This window comes from Lepidothrix coronata, unplaced genomic scaffold, assembly GCF_001604755.1.
Source record: "Lepidothrix coronata isolate B3197 unplaced genomic scaffold, Lepidothrix_coronata-1.0 Scaffold226, whole genome shotgun sequence".
NCBI classification, from domain to species: domain Eukaryota; kingdom Metazoa; phylum Chordata; class Aves; order Passeriformes; family Pipridae; genus Lepidothrix; species Lepidothrix coronata.
In genome coordinates, this window is record NW_016690406.1 from 592,168 (window position 1) to 615,993 (window position 23,826).

At 40.4% G+C, this 23,826-nt stretch overlaps 1 protein-coding gene across 8 annotated transcripts in view; it reads right to left on the reverse strand.

Annotated features, from left to right (window-relative positions):
- GRAMD1C (GRAM domain containing 1C) overlaps positions 1-23,826 on the reverse strand; it is a 53,070-nt gene that overhangs the window by 6,354 nt on the left and 22,890 nt on the right. For 7 of the 8 annotated variants that reach the window (XR_001877855.1, XM_017834005.1, XM_017834010.1 and 4 more), the window contains exons 5-12: positions 23,060-23,155; positions 21,770-21,850; positions 15,539-15,657; positions 14,269-14,389; positions 10,255-10,414; positions 3,346-3,492; positions 2,430-2,548; positions 1,161-1,303 (exon numbers count right to left, since the gene is read on the reverse strand). Coding sequence is in view for 7 of the 8 variants with exons in the window: in XM_017834005.1 (XP_017689494.1) it covers positions 1,161-1,303; positions 2,430-2,548; positions 3,346-3,492; positions 10,255-10,414; positions 14,269-14,389; positions 15,539-15,657; positions 21,770-21,850; positions 23,060-23,155 (986 nt within the window). In the remaining variant the exon portion in view is untranslated. The remainder of the gene's footprint in view (positions 1-1,160; positions 1,304-2,429; positions 2,549-3,345; positions 3,493-10,254; positions 10,415-14,268; positions 14,390-15,538; positions 15,658-21,769; positions 21,851-23,059; positions 23,156-23,826) is intronic. The other variant, XM_017834006.1, reaches the window with a different exon arrangement.

Consider the following 23,826-nt stretch of genomic DNA (forward strand, 5'->3'; position numbering starts at 1 on the left):
CTGGCTTGCATTCCCCAGGTCAAGCTAATAAATAGCACTTCCAGAACAAAAATTAACTGGAGTAGAATCCTTCAGAAGGATGCTTCTAGCAACTGAGTGAATCCCAAAGCCCTCCATAAGGGAAGAAAAGATAGGCTGTGACTTCAGTTTCAGTCAAGAACACTGACCATCCTAGAATACACTTTTTTCAACTTTTCAAATAATCTTCCACATCAATGCAAGCCCACTGTGTTTCTAGTCTAACAAAATGAAATCTTTCAAATGGAGTTTTTGAGCCATTTTAAACACAGTATAAGGTCATCTGTAACATCACCATGTGCCTTTCATTCTGTACATGCCTGCTCTGTGCACCATGTTGAAACCTAAGATTTTACTCTTACCCTAGGGTTGTCATGTCTCTCAGATAAAACAAACCTAGCTCTCAAAGAGGAAGTGATTCACTCAAAAAAATCATCTAGAACAGTTGTTCAAGGACTTTTCTTCCATTCTCCTCCCAGTAGAGGGGGAGTCTTTACTACTTTTATATCCTGAAATAAGCCAGAATAGAATCCAGGCTTGCTTACCCTTCCTGCTGAAGTTTGAGATACAAGGTCTTACTAATGACAACACAAGAACTACCAAGGATTACATAGTCAGAGAGCCATGGAAATGTACTCAACATGGAACTTGATCACTTCAAATGTTTTCAACAAATGGGAGAGGAACTCTCCTATCTAGGTATAGTTTAGTTGAGTATCCTTCCAGCAAAACTGAGTACATTCCATCTTTCCTGCACCTTTTGGTGAAACCACCCTCCTCTGCAGGTCCTCAGCAAGGATATCTAGGAAATTCTGTAATAAAACATCTCACTTTGTTCCAACATATCCCACTCACACAGCTGTACTCCAAAACCCACGGCTGGTCAGAACCCAGTTGGAGACGAGTTCTGTACCTCAGAGTCAACACGAGTTCATTTCTCACTGCATTAATGAGATCCAAATACAGCATACATGTGACAAGGAATAAAGCAAGCTTATGTTTCAGAAGATATCTCCAACTTCAAGAGAAACTGACAATCTCTATGCTGCTGACAGGCACATTTTTTTAATAAGCACACATCATCAACCTGTAAGATCTGTGCCTTGGCTTCTCCCCTCCCACTGTGCCCCACCCAGGCTCACCGCAATCGACACTTGTGACTGGACGTGCGGCTGATACAGTATCTGTTCACAGTGTAGAAATAATCGTGGTAGGGGACATCATGGGTCAGTACCTCAGCATCCACCTGATAAGACTGGCCTTTCTGGCTCTGTTTATGCAGGATCTATCATAAAAGAAAGTAAAAATAAGAAGCTATATTCATGGTACACAATTTTTTCCCCTCTTTCAGCCTGAGTTCCTTAGGCTAGATCATAGCCTTAGGCTAGATTAGATAGATAGATAAGGCTAGATCACCAACTATAAGTGAAATAGAGAGGAAGCCTGAAGAACCACCATAAAAATCAGTTAAGAGTGTCAAATATAGATGGGGTGAGAAAAGAGAAGATGCCTCCTGCTACAGCCAGCATAGGCAGCAGCAGTACTTCCCCACTGCCACTTCAAGTACCAGATGCAAGGCTGGCCGCTGACTCATTACCACAGCTCTTCTTTGAGACCTGCATCTTTCCCAAAGCAGAATTTCAGAATAGTTGAGATTGGAAAGCATCTCTGGTGGCCATCTTGTCCAAAAACTGTTCCCAGGCAGGGCAATCTAGAGCGAGTTGCCCAGGACCATGTCCAGGTGGTTTTCCAGTATCTCCAAGGAAGGAGATGCCACAACCTTTGTGGACAACCTGTTCCACTACTCATTCACCCTCACAGTAAAAAAGTGTTTCCTGGCATTCAGAAGGAATCACCTGTGTTTCAATTTGTATCCATCACCTCGGTCCTGTCCCTGGGCACCACTGACAGCCGTGGTAGTGAAAGCCTGGCTCAGACTTCTTTGTACCTCCCTTCAGATACTTCTATACATTGTAAGATCCCCCAAGCCTTCTCTTCTCCAGCCCGAACATTCCCAGCTCTCAGCTGTTTCTCCTATTAGATGCTCCAGTCCCTTCATCATCTTAGTGGCCCTTTGTTGGACTCTTCACCTCTTGTACTGGGGAGCCCAGAAATGAACACTGAACGCATTTAATTGCTTCTTTTCATCCCCCAATTTCTAAGAAGCGTTAATACCTTTCCCCACAAACTCTGTGGGAGTTTACAGCCATCTGCAAAGGTAGAAAGCCTCTCTGATTTCATGACCATTTGCTCACTAATGTTGAGAAGGGCTTAGAGATGCCGTGTTTAAACTACAGATCCACATTCATCTCACTGAACTTTAATCTATGGTCAGAACTCTGACAGACCAGAGAGCTGACATCTCCCTTGCTTTAAAGGGCACCAGACAGACACACACATGCACACGGTACCTGCTTTTCAGTTGCAGTTGTGAACTTCCCACAAAGTGGATTGTTAATCGTTACAGTGTACGTCAAAGTCCTCAGCTGATTGCCATTGGAATCTCTATTCCAAGGGGTTGATACAGCATCTAGATGAGAAGTTATGCAAAATCTCACATATAAGTTACCTAAAAGTCATTATCTCTGCCCAATCATATCTTAACAGCTTGAGAACAGCAGTGGGGAGAAAGACAGAAAACTGATTCCAAATAGTTGCGGTTTTCTTCAGGAAGGGGAAAATTGTAGCTCACTGATGAACAAAGCGGAAGCACTAAGTAGCTGAACCTGAGTCTACTCAAAGAGACTTGAGGGTATAAAAAAGAATATGCAATTAAATGAAAATATGTCATTTCCCATCTGCTTAAAGTTGAATAGATTCACTCAGCATTATCAAAAGCTTTTGCCACTTTGCCTTCCAAGCTGACACCGAATAAATATTACCCTTTTTGACTTAATTTTCTGTTCTTCTGATCTCTGTGAATAAAATTTACTCATCCAGAAAATTAAGGCCCATGAGTATCATTTAAGATGCAGTGATTGTGCCAGCCATACAAATTTCACTATTTGTGGGACACAATGTAATGAGAAATACCCCACAGAATGCATCAACTTAATAGCCTAACCAAAACTCAGGCGTTAAAGTGCAGTTTTGCATTAAGGTACTATGAAATAAGGCTTTTACTCCAAAATATGATTGATCTACATCTGCTATCTATGGAAGCAACAGTCTAGCTTTAAATGTCCTCTCTCGTAGTGAAACTTTAAAGCTTCAAAATTCTTTTAAAGCAGGAAGAAACTTAAAATTCACCTTAGCCCTATTTAGCAATTCTTAGTGGTCAAAATTTTCAGGGTAGTTTGTAACAAAGAAGGCAGAAGAGTTTATTACCTACTATACTCCTGGAACTGAGAAACCTCTGCATGAAGTGAGAATTGGTGAAAAGGATTTCAAACATCTTGTCTGCAGTGATGTGGAAAACTCTGTTTATAAAAAGTCTCCCATAGAGATCATTCTCAGAGACTGTCTCCTTCACTGCTAAGAAAGGCAGAGAGAGCAGGTTAAGAACAGTATTATGAAGCAACTTTATTTTATTCTAAGCTTTATTACAGCTCAAATTCTTCCCAAGCTTACATCAACATTTGTTTCTCATTCTCAGAAACCCAGTAATGATATTGGCATGTGATTTGGTAGGTTGGTTGCCTTCAGGAACAAAGTCCAGAACTGATTTTCAAACATACACCACTACCACCACCCCCACCATCCCCCTGTGCAAATTCATAAATCAACATCAAAAGATCCTATCTCCTTAGTTTTGCCTTCAGTATTCTACTAATCCTACAAGAAACATTGGGGAAAGACAAAAAGTTAACATAATCTTTATTAATATGTGTGCTTATAGTACAAAGGACAAGCAAACAGGACAGTGAAACCATAATAATTTTCTTCTCAGTTGTGGCTAGTTTCAGAATTCTGTTTTTAACATTTGTAATGCTGGTAGTGTCCACAGTCTAAGAGACCAGGTAGACTCACAAACAGTTCCTCAAACCCTTCCTCCCTCCACACCTATTTAACAGGAACACAGGAGGGACCCTCCTCCATTTTGCAGTCCCAAAAATGCACCAAGGGGTTCAACTGCATCACCCATTTCAAAGCCACCAAGCACCCCAGAGGCGTTGTGTGGCTGCAGCACTGATCTTTGCTATTTCTGCTTCTTGGTGGTTGCTGGCATGACTCAGCTTTGTGGTTGTCTCAGCCACTCTTGCAAGAGATAAGAGACAGAATTACAATCCTGGAGGGCAAGCAGTCTCCTGTGCCAGCCCCAACTCAATCTGCTTATACAGAATCACCAAAACCACAAAACGCTCCTCCCCACACACACATATTACTAAAATGAAATAAAAAGCCCAAAAGCAAATCTTGCAGCAGACAGACAGTTAGGATGCCTAACCTTTCGACTAATACAAATGACTGCTCAGAGCTAGGAAAGGTCAGTGCCAGCCACCAACACAAAGGTAGTCTGAATATCAAGCTATAGGTCACACACTGCCTACAAGCTAAAGTTGCAGCACTTAAAACATTACTGCTTAGTAGAAGTCAGGATTGATAAATGCAAATGCAGCAACTAAACACCACAGCAGTCCCCAACGAAACTCAATTCTGACTGAGCAGACTTCCTCTCTAGTGTTGCTTCTGGCCTGCTAAAAATCCCCATTACACACCTGCCTCAAAAAAAGTTCTTTTTGATCTCTCAGGATTCAATGTAAGACCCCAAAAGTGAAGCGTGAGTGCCGTATTTTTGTGCTTGCACAAGAGATTGACTTCCTTCCTGGGCCATGTTCTGCTTATGCAATTGTAATTCCACACAATTACAAGATGGGACAGAAAGCAAACACACATTTCAAGAGGTCTATTTAACCAGTCAATATGCAGTTATTATGTGTAGAATACAAATTCTGCTGTGCTGAAACATTCTGTGGGAAGCCAGAAATTCTGCCTGAGTTTTCAGCTTATGCTCACTATATTTCCTCTCCCAGCCAAATCTAACTCTAACAAAATGCAGGCCAAGTGAACTGTAAATTTGACCTCAGTTAACAAGATCAGCATTACAGACTTCTCCTTTCAGAGTGCACCCACCACTTCCTCTCTATCACTAAGAAACAGGAAGCTTCAGATATTGATGTTGACATCCCTTTTGCCTACAGTGCATCAGCTAACATATGTGGAGTCAGGTACCAGGTAATTCAAACCTGGTTACTCCAGTTGAGCATTACTCAGCTGGACCTTGACATGCCCAAGAAATCTGCTACCACTTAAAAAATGAAAATACAAAGGACCAGACACATGATCAAGTCACCATGCATCAGATAAGCTTTGCCAGCTATTTGTATATGTCTTAGCAAATACAAGATAATATAAGTCACCTCTATCCCTGTAAGCCTTAGCTAAACGGCACACCATCACGATCACCTGAAATGCCTGAGGACAGCTACTATTCTTCTGCTGATGCAAGGTAATTTGGTAAGCCACAGAAACTTATGATATGCACAAAGCCCATGCATTAATACCTTAGGGTGCAGACTTTGCTACTGAGCTGTTTTGCACTTCATGCAAGAAGCCTGTCCTCCTTCTAGTGAGTCTTAAGCAAGAACACTAGCAGGTCCTGCACAAAACTTCTTGTTAGCAGATTTACTTACACTTTATTTCTATCTAGTCATGTCTTTAACAAGGAATAGTTAATGAAGTACAAAGTGCATGACAGTGTCTATCGAGAAATACATTTTTACTTTAATCCCTCTCAGTTCTTAGAACAAACAAAGAAAAAAATTTATAAAATGTTGTTAGCACATAAAGCAGTATTTTCAGAAACTCCAGCCTGAAACTGGGTTTATATATCAGGCCTATCAGCTACTTTAGATGCCAGGACTCAAACAGCTGTTCTCCAGAAAGCCTGGAAATCTTTTAGACGATGAGTCTGGAAGGTGCATGTATGTATAAATGCTGCTCTGAGTTCCACATCTGTGGAAGCAAGTTGCTGCATATACCAAGAGCTTGACAAGCTTCAAGTCACTTTCATCCAGGTTTCTCAAAATTTATCTGTAAAAAACCTAGACAAAGCAGCAAGCACAACCAGAAGCACAGCAAAGAATAAGTGTACAATTGATATGCTTGCAATTTGAATAGACAGCTTTAACCACTTACCTCTGCTACAAATAAAGATGCACATTTGTCTACTGTTTTGTTTGGTTTTACTCACACAGGTAAATTTGTATCTGCCTTTATTTATCTCTATACTAGAGCAACATCATGCATTTGACCTAGGACTGGCTTAGAAATATTCTTTATGAACAAAATGCTTTGTACAGGTATAGAGATATCAGTCTAACTCCTTCCCTTTTAATGCAGTTCTAACCCCTCAGCAGCATGCAATTATCAACACTCTCTTAGCCTGAATACATTTATAGCTGAATTGGAGCTGTCTGATAAAAGAACATGAGATTATTCTGACTTTGGGTAAGAATCCCTAGGGACCCAGAAATCCACAAGTAAATATATTACCCAGAGTGTCCTGGTTCAGCCTGAAGACAGCAAGTCTGTTCCCTCCCCCTCTATTGCCTTGCACTTTATAAGGTCATTTTCATCACTGCAAGGCAAGCTGTGAAATAATGTTTGAATATAATACCATTATGTAGCAGTGATTGTAGAGGTTTAAAAACATATGCAGTGCAAGAAAAGAGACAGAAAATGGTGGGGTGGGGGAAGGGGGCAGCAAGAAAAAACTTGTTCTTAAAGTTGTCATCAACAACCAGCAGCTGAAAGCTAAACACACATCACAAGCAAGTTAAGAAAGCTGAACTGATAGGAGCAGAGGCTATCAAACAAATTAATAAGGATGCTGATTTTTCCACTCCACGGAGTTAGGGGAGGATCAGGATTTAAAAAAAAAAAAAAAAAAGTATGCAAATCTTGGCACTGTTCAGCATTTCTGTACCACTGGGGATGGGGGAAAAAAAGTGCACACTGCATGAAGAACATATACAGGTAGGAGCCTTTAACCAGATACACCTGAAATCAAGTTAATAAAACCAATTCCTAGAAGTGAACACATTCCAGACATCATCTATTTGAAGACTGTATCAGCAGAATTAGCCATTTTCAGAGAACTCTCCTATACTTTAGAAGACTACGTACAAAATTAATTTGGGGAGGTACTAAGTACTGTCTCAATGCTAGCTTTTTCCAGTTCACAAGATAAGAAACCCCCAACCTTATGCCTTTTGCCTTCAGACAACTCAAACATATATCCCCCAAACCAGTTGTGTAAACAGATAGATATAGACATATATTCAAAAAAAATATGTCTTGTCAGTATTTTGATTAAAATGCCAACAAGATAACAGGGCTACTCTTCCTTACATACACTGTGTATCCAAAATTTCCTATCTTGTCATGGGGGGAAACCAACACAAGGCTGAACCAATTTCAACCATCCTGTATTTCAAACACTGTATGCCCCCTACATCCCTGTCTCCAAGAAAGGTCAAGCTATACCCATCTCACAGCACCACAGCGCAGACAGTTACACCCTCCTGCAGACTGCACATTTAAGGTGATTATTAGTACAAATAGAAACAATGCAGTAAATCTGTCAAGTTATGCAAGGAGATCAGAAATTTATTATGCCCTCATATACAGTAAAGTTTTCTAACAGAAAACATTGTTTTCCAATTTCCTGCTTTCCCCTTTTTTCTTTGAAGTATTTCATGCAGCTGAACATTGCCAATGAAAGAAAGGAAAAAACAAAAAAACCCACCCTACATACAAAAGAGTCATTAGAGGAAATTAAAAAAACCTCTTGGCCCTGTTTTGGAAATGTGTATTCCATGCTTGAACTAAAATTCATTTTCTAAAATTTACAGTTAAGACCACAGATATTAATTTTTAGCTTAGTCAAAAGTTTCTCATGGCTCAAGAATTTATACTCCGATTTATGAAACCAGACAAAAGCACCAAGATGCAGCTCCATAGGCCAGTGGTGCCTAGTGGGATGCACACCCTACTTCCCCCAAAGTAACCAGTGTGAGAACTGCTTAGGACAATGGAACTAGTGTTGGGAAGAACAAGAGTTTTCAGCTTGCCCCTCACCTTATTTGCCAGGACACCTCCATGGGCAGCCTGAGTATGAGCCAGAGGACACAAGAGAAATTAATCGCATGGGTAAAGCTTTGTCATGTAGGAAAGCTATTTCGTTTGCGTGAAGGAATTCACCTTGTAAGGGTATGGGGCAACTGCAATAGAAAACAGACAGAAACAGAAGAAAAAAATTCTAAGCATGAAGAATCTGAGAGAAAAGATTAATGCTGTGAGTCTAGAAAATCCTGCTCTGAATAAAAGACTAGTCTTGGGGGAGGGAGGAGAAATAAGAAAAGCAGCATGAAGTCAGTTGTCTTTTTATTAAAGAGACATCTCCAGTTCAAAATGTTCTATTTATTCAACATCACTAATGCAAGGATGACAGGGAGTATTTACTGCTATTGTTCAGGCAGCTAGCAGCATGAAAGACAACAGGACTATTTTTCAGTTAGTTCCACTGGAGACCTTTCCCATAAAAAATAAAACCCAGAAGAGAGATGTGGTACTAAGAAGATAGGAAAACTGCAAGATATCTAAAACATCCAAAGGCCAAACTTTCTGCTGCTCTCAAAGATACACCTGTGAAGGAGTAAATTAATTTGTGAAGCCTGTTAAGTGTGTAGGAGTATGGCATAAACAGCATCCTGTTCAATTAGGTATATTCACAAAAATGATAAAATCTGACATGCATCAAGTTGAATCTGAACTCCAGCAAACACAGAAGGAGTATGGGTGAGCAAAAGGAAAATTAGTTGAATAAAAAGTATATCCCCAGGCAAAAATCACGATTTGCAGGCAGCCAATTCAATCCATAACTTTAAAAGCCTTCCTGGACTCCTCAATGATCCCAACATAAAGACCCCTGCACACAACTTCAGTTGTCAACTCTGAAAGGGTAAGATACAAAATTTCCCAGAGAGATTAAGAACCAGCCTCAATTAACTGAACTGTTCTATTTCAGCCAACGAGTGATGAAAGTAAGTTCTTTTCACACATGAAAGAAATATTCAGCTGCTACTAAGCACACTGCTGCTGTTGAGCTTTTCTGTCTTTCATTTGCACGCCACCATATAACCTTGGAACCAGTACAGGGTTTGCACACTTCACTTTAAAGGCATTTACAGCGTCCAAGATTCGGATATTTAACAGAACATCCATCACAACTTCAGTGAGCTGCTTGAACAACCAGAGCCCTGCAGCACAGAAAAGTTCCCCATGGTAAGTGAAAAGCTCTCCTTAGAAAGTGTGAACTCGCAAGGGGCTACTGCAGGACCTCAGTACAAGTCTCACTGTCATCCAGCCTGGGTAGAAGGCAGGCTCCAGCCTAACTCTCTCCCAAGGACATGGCAAAAATTCTTTTACCAAAACCATTTTGTGAGATACTGCTACACTTTCACTCCTATGGTGAGAAGATCAAAAGAAACATGTAACAGTCGAGTTACCATCTCTGTACCACTGTGGTATCCAAGTTTCTTCTCATCTTGTACTGGGTAATGAGGTATGAGTTATGAGGATAGTATATTAGGATCCATTAAGACACTAACTGTTGGCACAGAAAGTGTAATCTGCTCCAAGATATTCATTAAGGTTTTCATGAAGGTTTTTCATTTTCAGATCACATTCAGAATATGCACAATACTATCCTGAAAGCTGGGAAGTTGTCTTGCTTGGACTTTCAGTGAGTTCCTCAGTTTACTTCATCAGTAACACTGGAGCCCATGAGCCTTAAGAAAGTAGAAGGGTAAAGAAGTGGGATGGGGGAGATCTTTCAGAAACTTAAGAACTGTTATGCCTGAAATGTTTTCCCTCGGTTTCCAAGAAGTGCAAACAAAACAAAACAAAAATCTTTTAAATATCTGTGAGAACATAAAAAGTGAACTAACACCACCTCATTGTCAATAAACTTTTTTTAGTTTAAGCTGTTAGCAACTCTCTACCCACCAAGAGAGAAAAATCAAAACCAGTTTGTTTGTGTTCATTCTAAACACCCAGCAACTTCTTTTTTCTCCCCAGAAACGAAGATACATAGATGTTTTTGCTGCGATTCCGTGAAACAAATAAGCAAACAAGTTTCATAAGATCAGAAAGTTCTCTAACTTGCTCCACAAGTGAGATGGAACACCAAAGTCAGGTTGTCTTACAGATCCCAATTGTTATAGGATTTACCTTCTTCACTATCTGAGGCACTGCTCTTCTCTGGAAGATTTTCATTCTCATTAAGGTCCAAGGACTTTTCTAAAGACCTGCTCCTGACTAGCTTAACAGGTTTTCTTTCTGAAGACGTTAGAGGGCTCTTTATTTGCTTCTCACTTAGGGACTCCTCCACCTGAAACAACCCAGAGGACAAAAAAAAAAAAAAAATCAGTAATCACAGACCGTTAAAAAAAAAAAAAAATCCCACACCAAAACCCAAAGAGAAAGTTACTTTCAAAGAAGACAGCCATACAAAGGAAGCCACAAGTTCTATCTACTTGATCACCACACAGTCAAGTGCTAATTTCTCCCTTGTTCCTCTACCCCAGACAACCTCCCTTCCTCTTTATTTAAATCTTTCACTAAATCCTGGTAGCAAGGAACAGACTTACTTGTATGTACCGTTGATACCAAGAGCTGCCTTAAATGGGACAGTTTACACCCCACCCAGTCCCCTGGCACCCACCTGCACAGTTTGGTCCGCTTCCCTACATCAACACAAGCATAAATTATATATTATATATAATATAAATTCATTAACCTAACACAGATTTACTTTGTATTGATCGATTTATTTTTTTTCCTACCAGTTTAGCAAAGGTCCAACACTCTGGAGGGGAAGCACAATGAAACATAGGCAGGGCCTTCCTCTTTCAGTAAGATTAGATTATCCCAATTGCATCTTTGAAAGGTTCTTATTTTGCAGGACTTCTTTACCCTTTTAAAATACTGTCTAGAGCCATCCTACCTATAAAATGTTACTGCTCAGAAACACAGTGATGGAGTGTCATTTGCCATCTCCAAATCCCCCAGAACATCAGCCACTGAATCAATGATGCAGCTCTTAACCCTAAGCTGTAATAACTGTTGGCTACGCATACGTGCCATTGCACACTTCAAGAAGTAAATCTCCAATGAAACTGTATGGACAAGGTTTGTGTATCTCAAAATTCCACCCAAAAAGCTAATCTGTGAGCTTTCTATCATAGTTTTAATTCTAAAGCTCCCCTCAAAGCCCCTTTTGCCTCCAGTGGAACACCTGGGATCAACAACAGTACAGCCCCCGTACACAGCAGTACATGGACCGTAGTAAACATGATCAGGCCTCCTCAACTGAGTAGTTCTGATTCATCTGCAATACCATCATCCTGTAAAATTATTCAGCACAGACTCAAGAAAGAAAAAGCATCTGCTGTTTGAATCGTCATCATGTACTTCCTGTATTTCTTGGCTTTTTTCAAAATAAAAACCATTTACTTTTTTTGTGCAACTAAAGGCCATTGGCAAAAGGTGGGTGGTTGGAAAACAGGCATGAATCTGACTGCAGTATAAGCAGACAAAAAGACTCCTTTCAAGGTCAAAAAAAAAAAGACTGAATCAGAAAAGCAGATCAATTAACTAATGCTGCTATTGAAAGGAGCTACCATGCCTACAGTTTTACTCAGTCAAACAACAGGATTTAGGAGAGAACTAATATTTAAATGTCAAAATACTTTACCAATATAGACGGAAGTCAAAAAGGAGCTACTGGTGATAGAACAGTCTAAAACTTGACACAGATCCAGCACAAATCCAAGGAACTCTCAAAGAGTTTTGATATCAATTAAGGATCTGGTGAACAAGTGGAGCTCCCACTAGCAGCATCAGAGCAGCCTACTACGCTATAAGCAGAGCAGGGAAGTCAGGCTCAAGTCAGAAGATAAGAGCAAGAGCTCCAACAAAAAAGCCTTTCATGATGTCAAAGAAGAAGACATTCATGCTGAGGCTTTTGGAATAACTGATCAACTTAAACACTGTTTTCTTGGGGTTTTGGGTGTTGGGAATATTGGGTTGGTTTGGTGGGGTTTTCTTGACACTAAAGAGTAATGATTTTTAGATCTGTCTCTGGAATAAAGATGTGTAATTTCTTCCCTATGTACATTTATCTCCTGAGCTAGTCCAGTACTGCTAATACCTGTGCCAAGGCTTTTCTGGTTTTTAGCCTGCGAAGAGCAAGCTCTGGGACTGGAAGGGCTCCCTACAAGGGGCAGAGAGAAGATGATAGCTGTAAACACAGGCAATAAGGTGGTGCCCACATTACAATGTAGTGAGTGAGAGAAGCAGATGAGCCACAACTGGTGTTCCACACAGACTTTTTTCAATCAACTATAGACACAGCCATTAACAACATTTTTTCCAAGATGGGCCAAGTACTACAACCAACTCAGATTTTCCACTGAAGAGGGCTTTGGGACTTGCTTTGTCTATCAGAGCAGTAAAGGGGAGGTTAAGCCTTTTTCCCTCCAGTCTTTGGAAGGTGATTAACTGTGTTTTGTGTCATCAGTGCAATGGTTTTTGATAAATACATTCTAAGCACTACTGCCTCCTCCTATTGCTCTTGTGGTTCTACAAAATATGCTGTAATCCCAGTGCTGTGGAGAGAGTGTTGACATTCTTGAGAAATGCCAAGTGACACATATAGCTGAACACAATCATTATGCATTTTAGTTACTCTGAAACAGTAAACTAAACAGTTTAGTTACGTAGTTATCAAGATTGCACTTTTACACTATAATTAAAAGACTTTTTAAAGGCAGTTTATTCAAGGGAGAATCCTGGCATTTTTCCTTGCTTACAGACCAAATCCCCAGGCATTCCTCCTTACCAACAAGCCCAATTAGATTTAGCACTCACAGGAGACATTTCTGGGTGTGGCTTCTTTTCCAAACATAGCAATTATTTTTAAATGGCTTGTTCTTGCGCAAATAAGACTTACAAGTCTAAACCAAGGCTACGTGTGTAGATTTTTAATTATTCTGAAGAGCCAAAATTCCAGCAGCATCCACAGTCCTCTCAGGCTTGCCTTACCTCCAAAAATGTCCTGTACTGCTAGGATTTCCATGACGGATACCCATCATGCAATTAACTAAGCTTTTAACATCTGACAAACACCAGTATAGTTTGCTGGATATGAGTCTCTAGCCATTAACTTCGATTTTGGCAAAACTATTCAAAGCCTACTTAACCTCCAGATCAGTTTTAGGAAGTGACAAAAGCCAGATTTATACGGTAGTAAAAACCGTTAAAATCATCTCCTTTCTTCCTTCCCCAAATTTTCCAAAGCAAAAACAGCAATTCAGTACCCAACTTTAGTGAAGCTTATAAAAAAAAAATGCTTTAGTAATTCATTTGCTGTTCACAGATCTTTGGGATATCTAATAACCAAGAGAAAATGTTTGTAACCTTTTAGGACTACAACTACACACAGGAGTCCCTGCAACTGTGCTAGACACTGTGCCCATCTCAGATATTGCTACTAATGCACCTGCCATTCCAAACAGCCAAATATGTTCACAAATTCATATGACACAAATGAACATGAGTGAAACATTCATGCTGCTTCAATTCTACTAACCCAAGGAATTACAGTAAAACTCATCTTTATAAGAACAAGTGCGGAGGTTTTCCCCGTCCTTCTGAAACATTTCCACAAATTTCAATAAAAAAAGGTGTCATATATTCATAACAGTAGGCTAAGTGACCTTTGAAGGCAAGGAAAACAAAGTATAACTACCCTCTAATAAACCTTATGTACAGGAGAGATATCTTTTTAAATGACAAATACCACAAGTAAGAAAGCATTGGAAGTGAAAAAGGTGTTACTTCCATAAAGTACTTGGATAAAAACAGATATGGTCCCTAGGGAGGTGGATAAAAAAAAAACAGGTAATTTTGTTTTTAAAGGAAACAATAAAAACAGACCAGGGCATAAGGCTCAGTGTTCCAGCCAGGTTATGCAGTGAATTAAGTGACAGGACACTGCTGAAACTCACACCAACAATGTTCTCTTATACAGAATTTCGTTCATTTTCAAATTCAAGAAACGTTCTTGAATTCTCAAAGGCTTCTGAAGTTACAAACCCCATGCCTCCTATGCTTACAGATACACAAGTTAAGCATATATGCCTATCAGTTACAAACAGCAGGAAAGGCTGTGTCAGCACTTACTCCCGGCAACGTGTGTCTGTTGAGTGACTCTTCTTCTGCTTGAAGTGTGGGTTCACGAACTAAACCAATCATTTTAGGTAGTTTTTCATCCCTTTCTCCAGAATCATCACAAATGCTGGATCTGTCCAAAGCAAAAGGGAAAATATCTTTGGAGATAAGTGCTGAAAAATCTGAGAAAGCTTATGTGTGATTTTTGCATTCAAACTATGGCTGTTAATCTAACATTAAAAACTACCAACTCCTTTTTCCCACATACAGCTCATTAATCTCTCAAGCCATTTTCCTCATCCTAAGCACCTCTCAGAAGATTCAGCTTCTGATCATACGGTTAATAAAACCAAGCACTGGTGAATCACACAGATAGTGAGTGCTGTGGGGAAAGATGAAACAGAGACAGCTTAGAAGAAATTTGGAAAGAAAATGTATTAACAAAGTGTGATAATTTTTTTCCTGCATCCCTTATTCCAGAGTTGCACAGTTGTGCCTTTTTTACAGGCAACAAACAAACAAACCAAAAAAACCAACCAGAAAATATTTAATAGGACATCTTTTAAAGCTTGCAATGAACTTGAATTTTTCTAAACAAACATAGATAACACAGGATTGCAAAGAGACAAGTTACATTGATCAGTTTTGTAGAATCATATTTATTTGCATAAAGTGCTGTTATTAATTGACACTGGCAGTTCATAACTTAATTCACATTTGTTCAAAACAAAAAATCAGGGCAATTCTTAAAAAAACCACATTGTTATTATTCCATCGTATTATATTTATTATTATTCTAGTTTTCTAATTCAAGCTGAGGACAACACAATATTCAGCTAACACCACAGACATCAGGAGAGCAAAGCAAAACAAGTGTTTCAGTGTCAAGGGAGGAGAGAAAAAAGTATCTGAAAATCATATATAGCTCCATTTCATTCAGCCCTTCCCTACTGCAGAAGGGTAGAGAGGTACTGACTAGACACCATCATGAAAAAAGTCAGTATTTAAGCTGTCCTATGCTGCTATCTCCCCAGGCAGATGCAGAGAGAACATCTTCCTACCTCCCTCCTTAGGGGGCCTCCACCGCGCTCCCATTATTTTAGAAAATGAACACTTAAGTTTTTATGCATGCTCAGTCTATGCAGGTCAGATTTTTGCATCCTTTTACTACAGGCTTAACCTTTCTGGTAAGGCTACAGCAGTATTTTGGCAAAAGAACTTCTAAGAAAGAGGACAGTGCTTCTCCCCAGGTGTTTCAACAGGCTTTATAGTTTCTCCTTACCGAGACTGCCCGTTGTCCTCAGATGATGAGTGGAAGCTCTCCATCTCCTCACTGTTCAGACCCAGCTCAGAACCATAGCTCTGGTGTACCAGCTGCCAGAATTCCTGCTTGGTTAGCCTCTGAAAGAAAGCAGGCTAGTCAAGAACCACAGTATGGGACAGCAAGGCACAGAAGGTAAAACAGCAACAAGTCTGAATTACGCCACAGCCTTTAACCTCAATTCTGAAAAGCACTGAAAGCATTTAGATATCACATTCCAAGATTGGATTTCAGCATTTTGGGCAACTGTACTCCTGTCTACTCCATATTCCCAACCGATCACTGTTTAACCAGACGTTAGATTGGCATTTCAAGAAAACACACACTTGCAGCCACTACTTGCTGCTTCGTGTGTCATCAATAATTTCACAGATACCTTCAAGGTACCTCCCTCTTGATTTTTACTCAATACAGCACAAGATCAGTAACTATTAGACAGCCAAGGACTCCCTCTTTGATCCCAGACAAACTGCTTAATTAATAGATACCTACCTGCCTGTTTCTTGAGGATCCTTAGAGTACTTTACAAATTGTGAGAGGCTTGCGTTTCAGTCACTACAGTGGTGTCCACGTCAGCCAACTGCCCACTTTGCCAAGGTGAGACAGAAGGTCCTAACTTTGGACCACCAGCAGCCTCTTTATGAAAAATAGCTGATTTTGTTCAGGATTACCTTGACTCACTACTACCTATTTTCTCTTTCTCTGCAATATCTCTGCCCTGCTCCATGAATTCCCATAGCTACTGGAACATATTTAAAGTTCTCTTAGATGCAAAGTTTGGAAAGTGAAAGCAGTATGACACATTCATTTCTGCAAAGTAAGCAACAAGTTTCAAAGTCCACCTCAACTGTAAAGGGCTACAGGGAGAAGAGAAGAAGAAAAAAAGAGAAAGAAATAAAGGAAATAAGGTTTTGGTATTCAACAGAGCTCAGAGAGCAATACTAGCGATCTTAAAAAACAGACACACCACACTGGAAAATGTGTCTTGGCCACAATTCATATTGATCAAGGGAACAGGACTGTGCTAATGAGGCAGTAACACAAGTACCGCTTACTATTTGCATGAAATCATGACATTAAATACGCATGCATTATTTAAAGGGCTTTTAAATGATCCTCTCCACCTCCCCGCTTCACCTGCAGAGTGTTACACTACCCGCAATTGTAGACAGACACGAAGGAGCTGACCCCCGGGCAGGAATGTAAATGCGCGGCCTCACGGTTCTTCCCCCCGCCCGCTGCCCGCGCCTCGTCCCGCACCGACACCAACCTGGCGCTCCCCGCCGGGCAGCGCCGCTCCCGGGACACCCCCGCTCCCGCCGGGAGCCGCCGCCGGGGCCGCCGCGCTCCCACTTCCTGCTGGGCGGCGGCGGCGGGGCCCGGCCGGGGCCGCCCCCGCGCCCGGAGGGGGGCCGGGGCAGCGCCTTCCCCGGCTGCTCCCGCCGGCCCGGGGCGGGACCGGGAGCTCCATCGGGGTCCCGCTGCCCCCGCTGCGGGACCCCCGCGCTGCATCGCATCTCCCGCCGAACCTCAGGGAAGGGTGCGAGAACCGGGGCAAGCCCGGCCCAGTTCGGGAGATCAGGAGGGGGTTTTCCCTCGGGTGTTTTCCAGCACAAGAAGGTTTCGGGCTTTTCAGAAAGCAGCTGGCACAAGCACGCTATTGGCAGAGATCAGTTTCAAGGTATTTAATCCTACCGAGGACAAAGTAAACATTAAAACACAAAACACACGGCCATAAAGCAAGGGTCATAGCAGCTAGTGCCAGCCTCCTTCTGCCACGGGGTTTGCTCTACAGAGCAATGCACTGCTAAAAACACGTGCATCAACATACAGCTGCCTTACTTTCCGCAGGCATGCTGTCTTTTGGAGCAATAAATTCATAATCATAAACAACTACCTACAGCTGCTATCATTAAGTGGCCAAAAACAGGTGCAAGCATTACAAAAATATTTCAAAAATATTACAAAAAAAAAATTTCAAAATACGACTCAGGTATGTCTAGATAGCACACTTTTCAATCAGAAATCAAAGGACAGGGGAAAAGCTACTTTCACTTCCACTGCCCAATACTGCCAGTGCTTTTATTTCCAGTCATAAGAAAATAACTGGGAAATAGTTAATGTCACCAATTAAATTCACTGGCACGTTCCGCAGTGGTCTATAGGCAAATCAGACTGCCCTTGTATAGTGAGCTTAATAGTTTGAGGAAAGCAGAGAAGCTTTTCAGCTACGCATTTTAGTAATCTATGAAGCTGTTTCCTGTGGTTTTGTAAAGTCAGTGCTACCAACTTCTGCTTCTAAAACAGCATTCTTGTGCTCTGCCCAATTATTCCTAGCTCAGCTAGATATAATAAGTTCTTAATGGTCATAAGCCAAGACCAAACCAGACTTGCTTTATTTTCTCAGAAAGGATCAGTTCTGAAAGCAAAGAAGGGCATAAATTTTCTGGGTCAGACTTCTGCTTCTGAGAGGATGGTTTAGAGAAGCTCTGAAGCTTGAAAGGCTGAATCTAAACATGAATTACTTTGCCCATTCAAGGTGATGGTCTATGCTGGGTTTTTCCTCAGTTCTCTTTTGTGTGCAAACACAAAGGCTACAAGAAGCAGCTGCAAAACTCTTTTGTCTTTTGGCAAGAGCATAAAACATCAATACTTTGCTTCACAGTCAACAAAGCAGTGTCATGGCACAAGCAATACTACAGAATGCCAATGACAGAAGCAAAGCTGCTGATTTTTACCCCCTATCGACAAGTGCAGAAATAAGAACAAGACATGCCATATAGATTGACTCAAGAGACATGCACCACACACCACACTCCTGCCAGGCAACTCTGCTACAGAACTCTGTCTGACTGCTTATTTGCAGAACAGGGGAGGAAAACAGCAAATTTGCTCTCTAACTGCCCAAACATGAAGGTCAGAATCAAACCAAGCCCTCTTTGATCTCTAAAAAAACGCTTGTTGCACACGAAGGTGCAAATAAACCTCTCTTTTTTCACAACCTTCCTGAGAAGCTGCTGGAGAAGGCAGAAGTGTTGTCCTGACAGATGTCTGCCATAAGAAGCCCAACTGATCAGAAATTCTGGTCCCTTCTCACACCTCTAGACTTACCTGCTACAATGTCTCTGGAGACAGGTGCAAATCTCTACCCAGCAAAGCATACAAAGAACAATAGGAAAGTAAATCCAACTCTAAGGAAGAGGACTCATGGGAATCGAGACCGATTAAGTTAAGATCTTGTTCCATTAGAAATAAGGAGTGCTGTGTTTGTTTGGGATTTGAATGACCTGTCTAATTACATTTTAATTTGTTCCTTCTCCCTTAAACTGGAGGGATATTTGACACCCACGAGCTTTAGGAAAATAAAGCAAAGGTATAAATGGCATTGCTCTTACTATCAATAGCAGCCATAGTAAACTTGTTTTACCAATCTGGAAAGCCTATTGCAAAACAGGATTTTCAGCTGATTTTATAAACCAATGCATTATTGAAAGCTGCAGTGGATATGGAAGCAGCTATCTGTTTTATCAACACTGGTGTCATGTCTCTTCCAGACCTGCATTAATGATTCCTTTTTTTCCATGATGCTGGATCATTTAAAAAACAATGGCAAGGTAAAAGCCTAAGAGACTCACTCTGCACACATTTTGCAACAGGGATGGAGAAAAAAAAGATAGAATTTTGATTGAAAGAAAAAAACATCTTTACATGGACATTTACAGAATAAAAAGCCTAAGAAAGGACCATCTTAAAAGGAAGATACCCACTGATTCCCAGAAAGGCACCAGATGCACAGTACTGTATTCTGAACAAGGTCTAAATGAGACCTTATGAGCTAGAGAATTACAACTCAGTTAAAGGGGACCAGGAGTCCTGTCAGAACAGTGCTGCAAAGTTGGAGGAGAGCATCTGGATGGATAAGTTTAGGCACAGAATAGCATCTATCCATTTGATGTTTTTCTTGCACAGTGCAAGCCACTTCTAGTAGAAAGGCAGACTTAACAAAGGACTACTTGTTCAACCACCTAGGACGTGCAATACTTAAGAGGTACAAGACAGAACGGCCACAAGATGGAGATCTGGGAAAGGGCATGCTGACCCCACCAAGAAGTTCTGCAGGTGGTGAAAGCTTCAGGTGTATCAGGTAAAGCAGACAGGTCACTCTTCAGAGGCGAGACCTCGTAACAGGAAATCTATGCCCAGGAAGTGTTGAAGAGGCCTGTGACTGAAAATTACCCCATCATAGATGTGATTCGAAGCAAATACAATTCCAGTCCCCTGGATCCAAATCCTGGAAATTGGGGATTATTCACCATCAGGTGGCGCAAACCAGCACTGTGACAGCTGCAGTCAGTTATACTTCAGATTACAACAGAATTACTTTATTTCACAATTTAACAATGCATACCATGCCAGGGCCTCAGACCTATGAGATAATTTTCAAATGTATGTTGTCCCTGCCATGGGTTAGTGAGGAGAAAAACTGCTTGGATGTACCAAGGGCTCTCTTTTAGCAACAGTTCAATAGACAGCTGTCATTGTAGTGGAGTCAGTGGATCCAGCTCTAGCAACTTCAGTTTTTACTTTCAACTCCACAGTGCCCCCCTATAGCTTGATCCAGTAAAGAATCATAAAGTAGGCTGACAGGTGACTCAAACACATTCTAGCAGAGAATCAGAAGTCATTACTACATTGCAGAAGTAGGAGCTCAACCTAACAGAAATCCTGTTTCAGTAACTAGTTCCAAACATACTACATTAAAAAGCCCTACATATACCTCATGGAAATGTTCCATATTACAACTGAGAACCCCAGGCAGAAAACCTCATAGACCTACCTTTTAACATACTTCAGTGAGGATGCAAGCAAGCTAACAGCAAGATTTGATAGAAAGAATAAGGATAGTCCCCAAGCTACTCAAATGCACTGATCCCTAAAAACTGCTAGCTTAATATATCTCATCTTACGTGCAAGTCCATGCCTCCTGCTTTCTTATCTATCCTTCAGTTAGTGCTCTGAAGTGAAAAGTTATTCCTTATGTGACACTCATTTCAGTGTCACAGAGTCGAAACACACAAGGAAAACTAATACTGAACAGCACAAAGCTTGTTACCTCTGTTCCAGCCCCTTGGGCAGATTTGTGTACCTGAATGTCCATACATTCACCCTCCAGCACCACAAACTAATCAACTGAATAAGGTAATTGCTATTCCTGACACACTGCATAACAGAAGAAAGCAGGGTTACTTCTAGTTGCACTTTCTAGTTGTTAAAAGATGACACAGTATATTGTGGCTGGATTCAAGACAAGATGGTTATGATGTTACAGTTAAATAATATTTGATTTGAGGGAGAAGAGATTAGCAGAAAACATTAGTTTTGCTTTAAATTGCACTTCCTTATTATTTTCGGCTTTTGTTTGACAAAAAGTGCCTTTAGTCTGCCCTAAAATTAACATAACAAAAAAAAAAAAGGGTAGCTACAATCTATAAGTAGTCCAACAGCTTTAATCCTTTGGGGGCCATTGTAACACAGTTATATGTGGATATTTCAGTGTGCAATTGCAACTATGTTAAAATATTTAAACAATGAGAGCCATAAACAAGAAGAAATTGGTTTACAAAAATTATCTTTCTTACAGTGATGTTCTGCAAAAGTGTCAGTGCATTTTTAGAAATAAGATTAGCTTAAGTATCCACAAATTGCAATATAAATCAAACTAACTCACATAGGTTGCCAAAATACACTTTCATATCATACAGCCTGCCTTTGTTGCATTTATTCAAGGTCGGGGGAGCTGTAATGAGCTGGATGGCAAAGGTTCAGCTAACTTAACTGAGAAGGAGATTTTAGGCCCTTTTCCTTAAAAGTTTTCACTGAGAAAGCCTCTTGCCTTTTGAATCACAAATTAATCATAAAAAATGTAAAGCAAGTGCATACTAATTTAGTAACGTATGCTCGAGCTGGTAGTGAAGAGAAGCATGCAACCTATATGCTCCATCAACAGCAGAGTTTAAGTGGCAGTATGAGAAGGAAAGGATGAGAATTTTATTTGGGACATAAAGTACAAGGAACCAAAGGAGAACATCATTAGAATTCTAAGTCAGAAAGGAAAAGCTAACTTCACGTCTCTCATCCTCCAAAGACACATATGCCCACATTAGAAAAAGGTACCGACAGGTACAAACTCACCTTATCCAGCAACACATTCTGCCATAAACGGAAGATACTGAGGTAGCTTCTGTCTCTTGCACTGAATGACGTGAAGAAAAACTGCAGGAAAAACAAAGGTGGGAAAAAAAAAAAAGCTCACTTGTAGGTACTTTCAAGAACCCCAGAATGCTTCCTTGTATCTTGAATATCGTAAGGTTTTCAGCAACACCATGCCTCTTTTCACATTCAGCAAATCTGGAGTATATTCCTCACACTCCACACTTTTTATCACTTTCCATAAGTAAGAGTCAGACCCCCAATGTCCACATAGTATATAAAGACACTTGCTTTTCTGGGCATCTGACTACCCCTGGCATGAAGGAAGAGCAATTCCTCAACTAACTACACACCTAAATGTTTCTCACTTCCACATAGGAGGTGAAGCAAATCAGAGATGCATATGCCTGTTTCTTACAGGCCACAGCTCTTTCCATCCTTTTGCCACACATTCCTTTTACTAATGTTTTCACGTGAGATGATATGAAATTAAAATAATTAAAATATGAGATCAAATTAGATGCATTGTTTGCAGTATTAAAATCTTTCCCATTTGAAAGTTATTTTTTAGTAAAGAGGTCTATCTTCCTTGTTGATGAAAGTTAATATTGGATAAATTGAGAGGGAACGGTCAAATATGAGGAATCACAGTTCCTTCACAAAGAACAACTCCACATTAACTGTGGAAAGCTATTCTCTGCATCCACCCAAGAATTATTATTTTCAAGGCACTTACAGAAGAACTGTGTTGCACGTAAGAAAATTCTGCATCATGCTTTTCAGTTTTTCAAATACACACTCACAAACTTAATTTCCCAGCACATATAACAGCATGTTCTAGGGTAAATTTCTCCATAACTCAAAACCCATGACACCACAGTCCTTTTATTTTCAGCAGTTTTCTTCCAGGGGCACTTTATATCTAGTGATTCATATCACTTTCATATTTTTCCAATATCAAGAATGCAAATTCTGAATTCATGCCCTGAACTTATAGTTTTCAAATGGCTTTCCTTTCAATCAGTGAGACACAGCCTCTTCCTTCCTTTACTGCATCAACACTATGAAAGGATTCTGCAATCAAACTGAAGTTGAATTACTAAGCCAATATGCACAGGGACCAAACCACCAGTGTGTCCCAATCCCACCAAGTCAGTCCCAGTCACACTTGAAATTTGACAGGGAAGTTACTTATGCAAATATAAACTAGAACAAGTGCTCTGTCCTAGACATTATAATTTAACAAGAATATATTTTAAAACAGCTTTTCACCTTCTCTCCTTTTGTTGCTATTTGTATGGCATTTGGAATGAGCCGAGCAGTCTTCTCCTTTGTCATGAAAGTGATATCCTTCAAGGCAATAGAAATCTAAGCAGAAACAGATTTAATAAGACATATCAAAAAATAACTGTTAAGACTAAAAATTTAAAGTTACAGAAAATGCAAGAGGAACTCTAACCCTAAACCCTGGGATGCAATTTAGTTGAGATCACAAAAGCAATTACAGTCTTCACTTGCTAAGCTTAACAGCAAGTATTCCAAAGAAGAAGCTAAGGTGACTTAAGAATAATCTCCTTTCATATTAGGACTAGGGAAGCAAGTGGTTCTTTCTTCTTTCCCTCCACTCCTCCAGCCATACTCCACAATCCCAACCAAATAAAAACCACAGATGCGAAAGCCAATCTCAATCAGCATGCTAGATATAAAGCAGGACAGTCTATTATCTGATATCTCGTCTATGTCATCTCACAGAAGTTTCCAATATATCCCATTTTCAGAGATTTATTTGCAGTCCAGACACTGCAAGAAAATCTTCCTGCTTAAGTGTGCTTGCCTTGTATATTAGTACTTGAAATTTAGAAGAGCATGGTCTGACTGGCTGCAACAAGCCATTTCCATTCAGCCTACTCCCTTCACTTGCAGAGAAGGCTGTGCTGCCATTCTGCTTGGAAAAAGGAAGAACATACAGCTGGATTTGCTTTTTCCCCCTGTGTGCAGAAGGTCCTCCACTTACTCTCTCTGCATCAACACAACCTGCT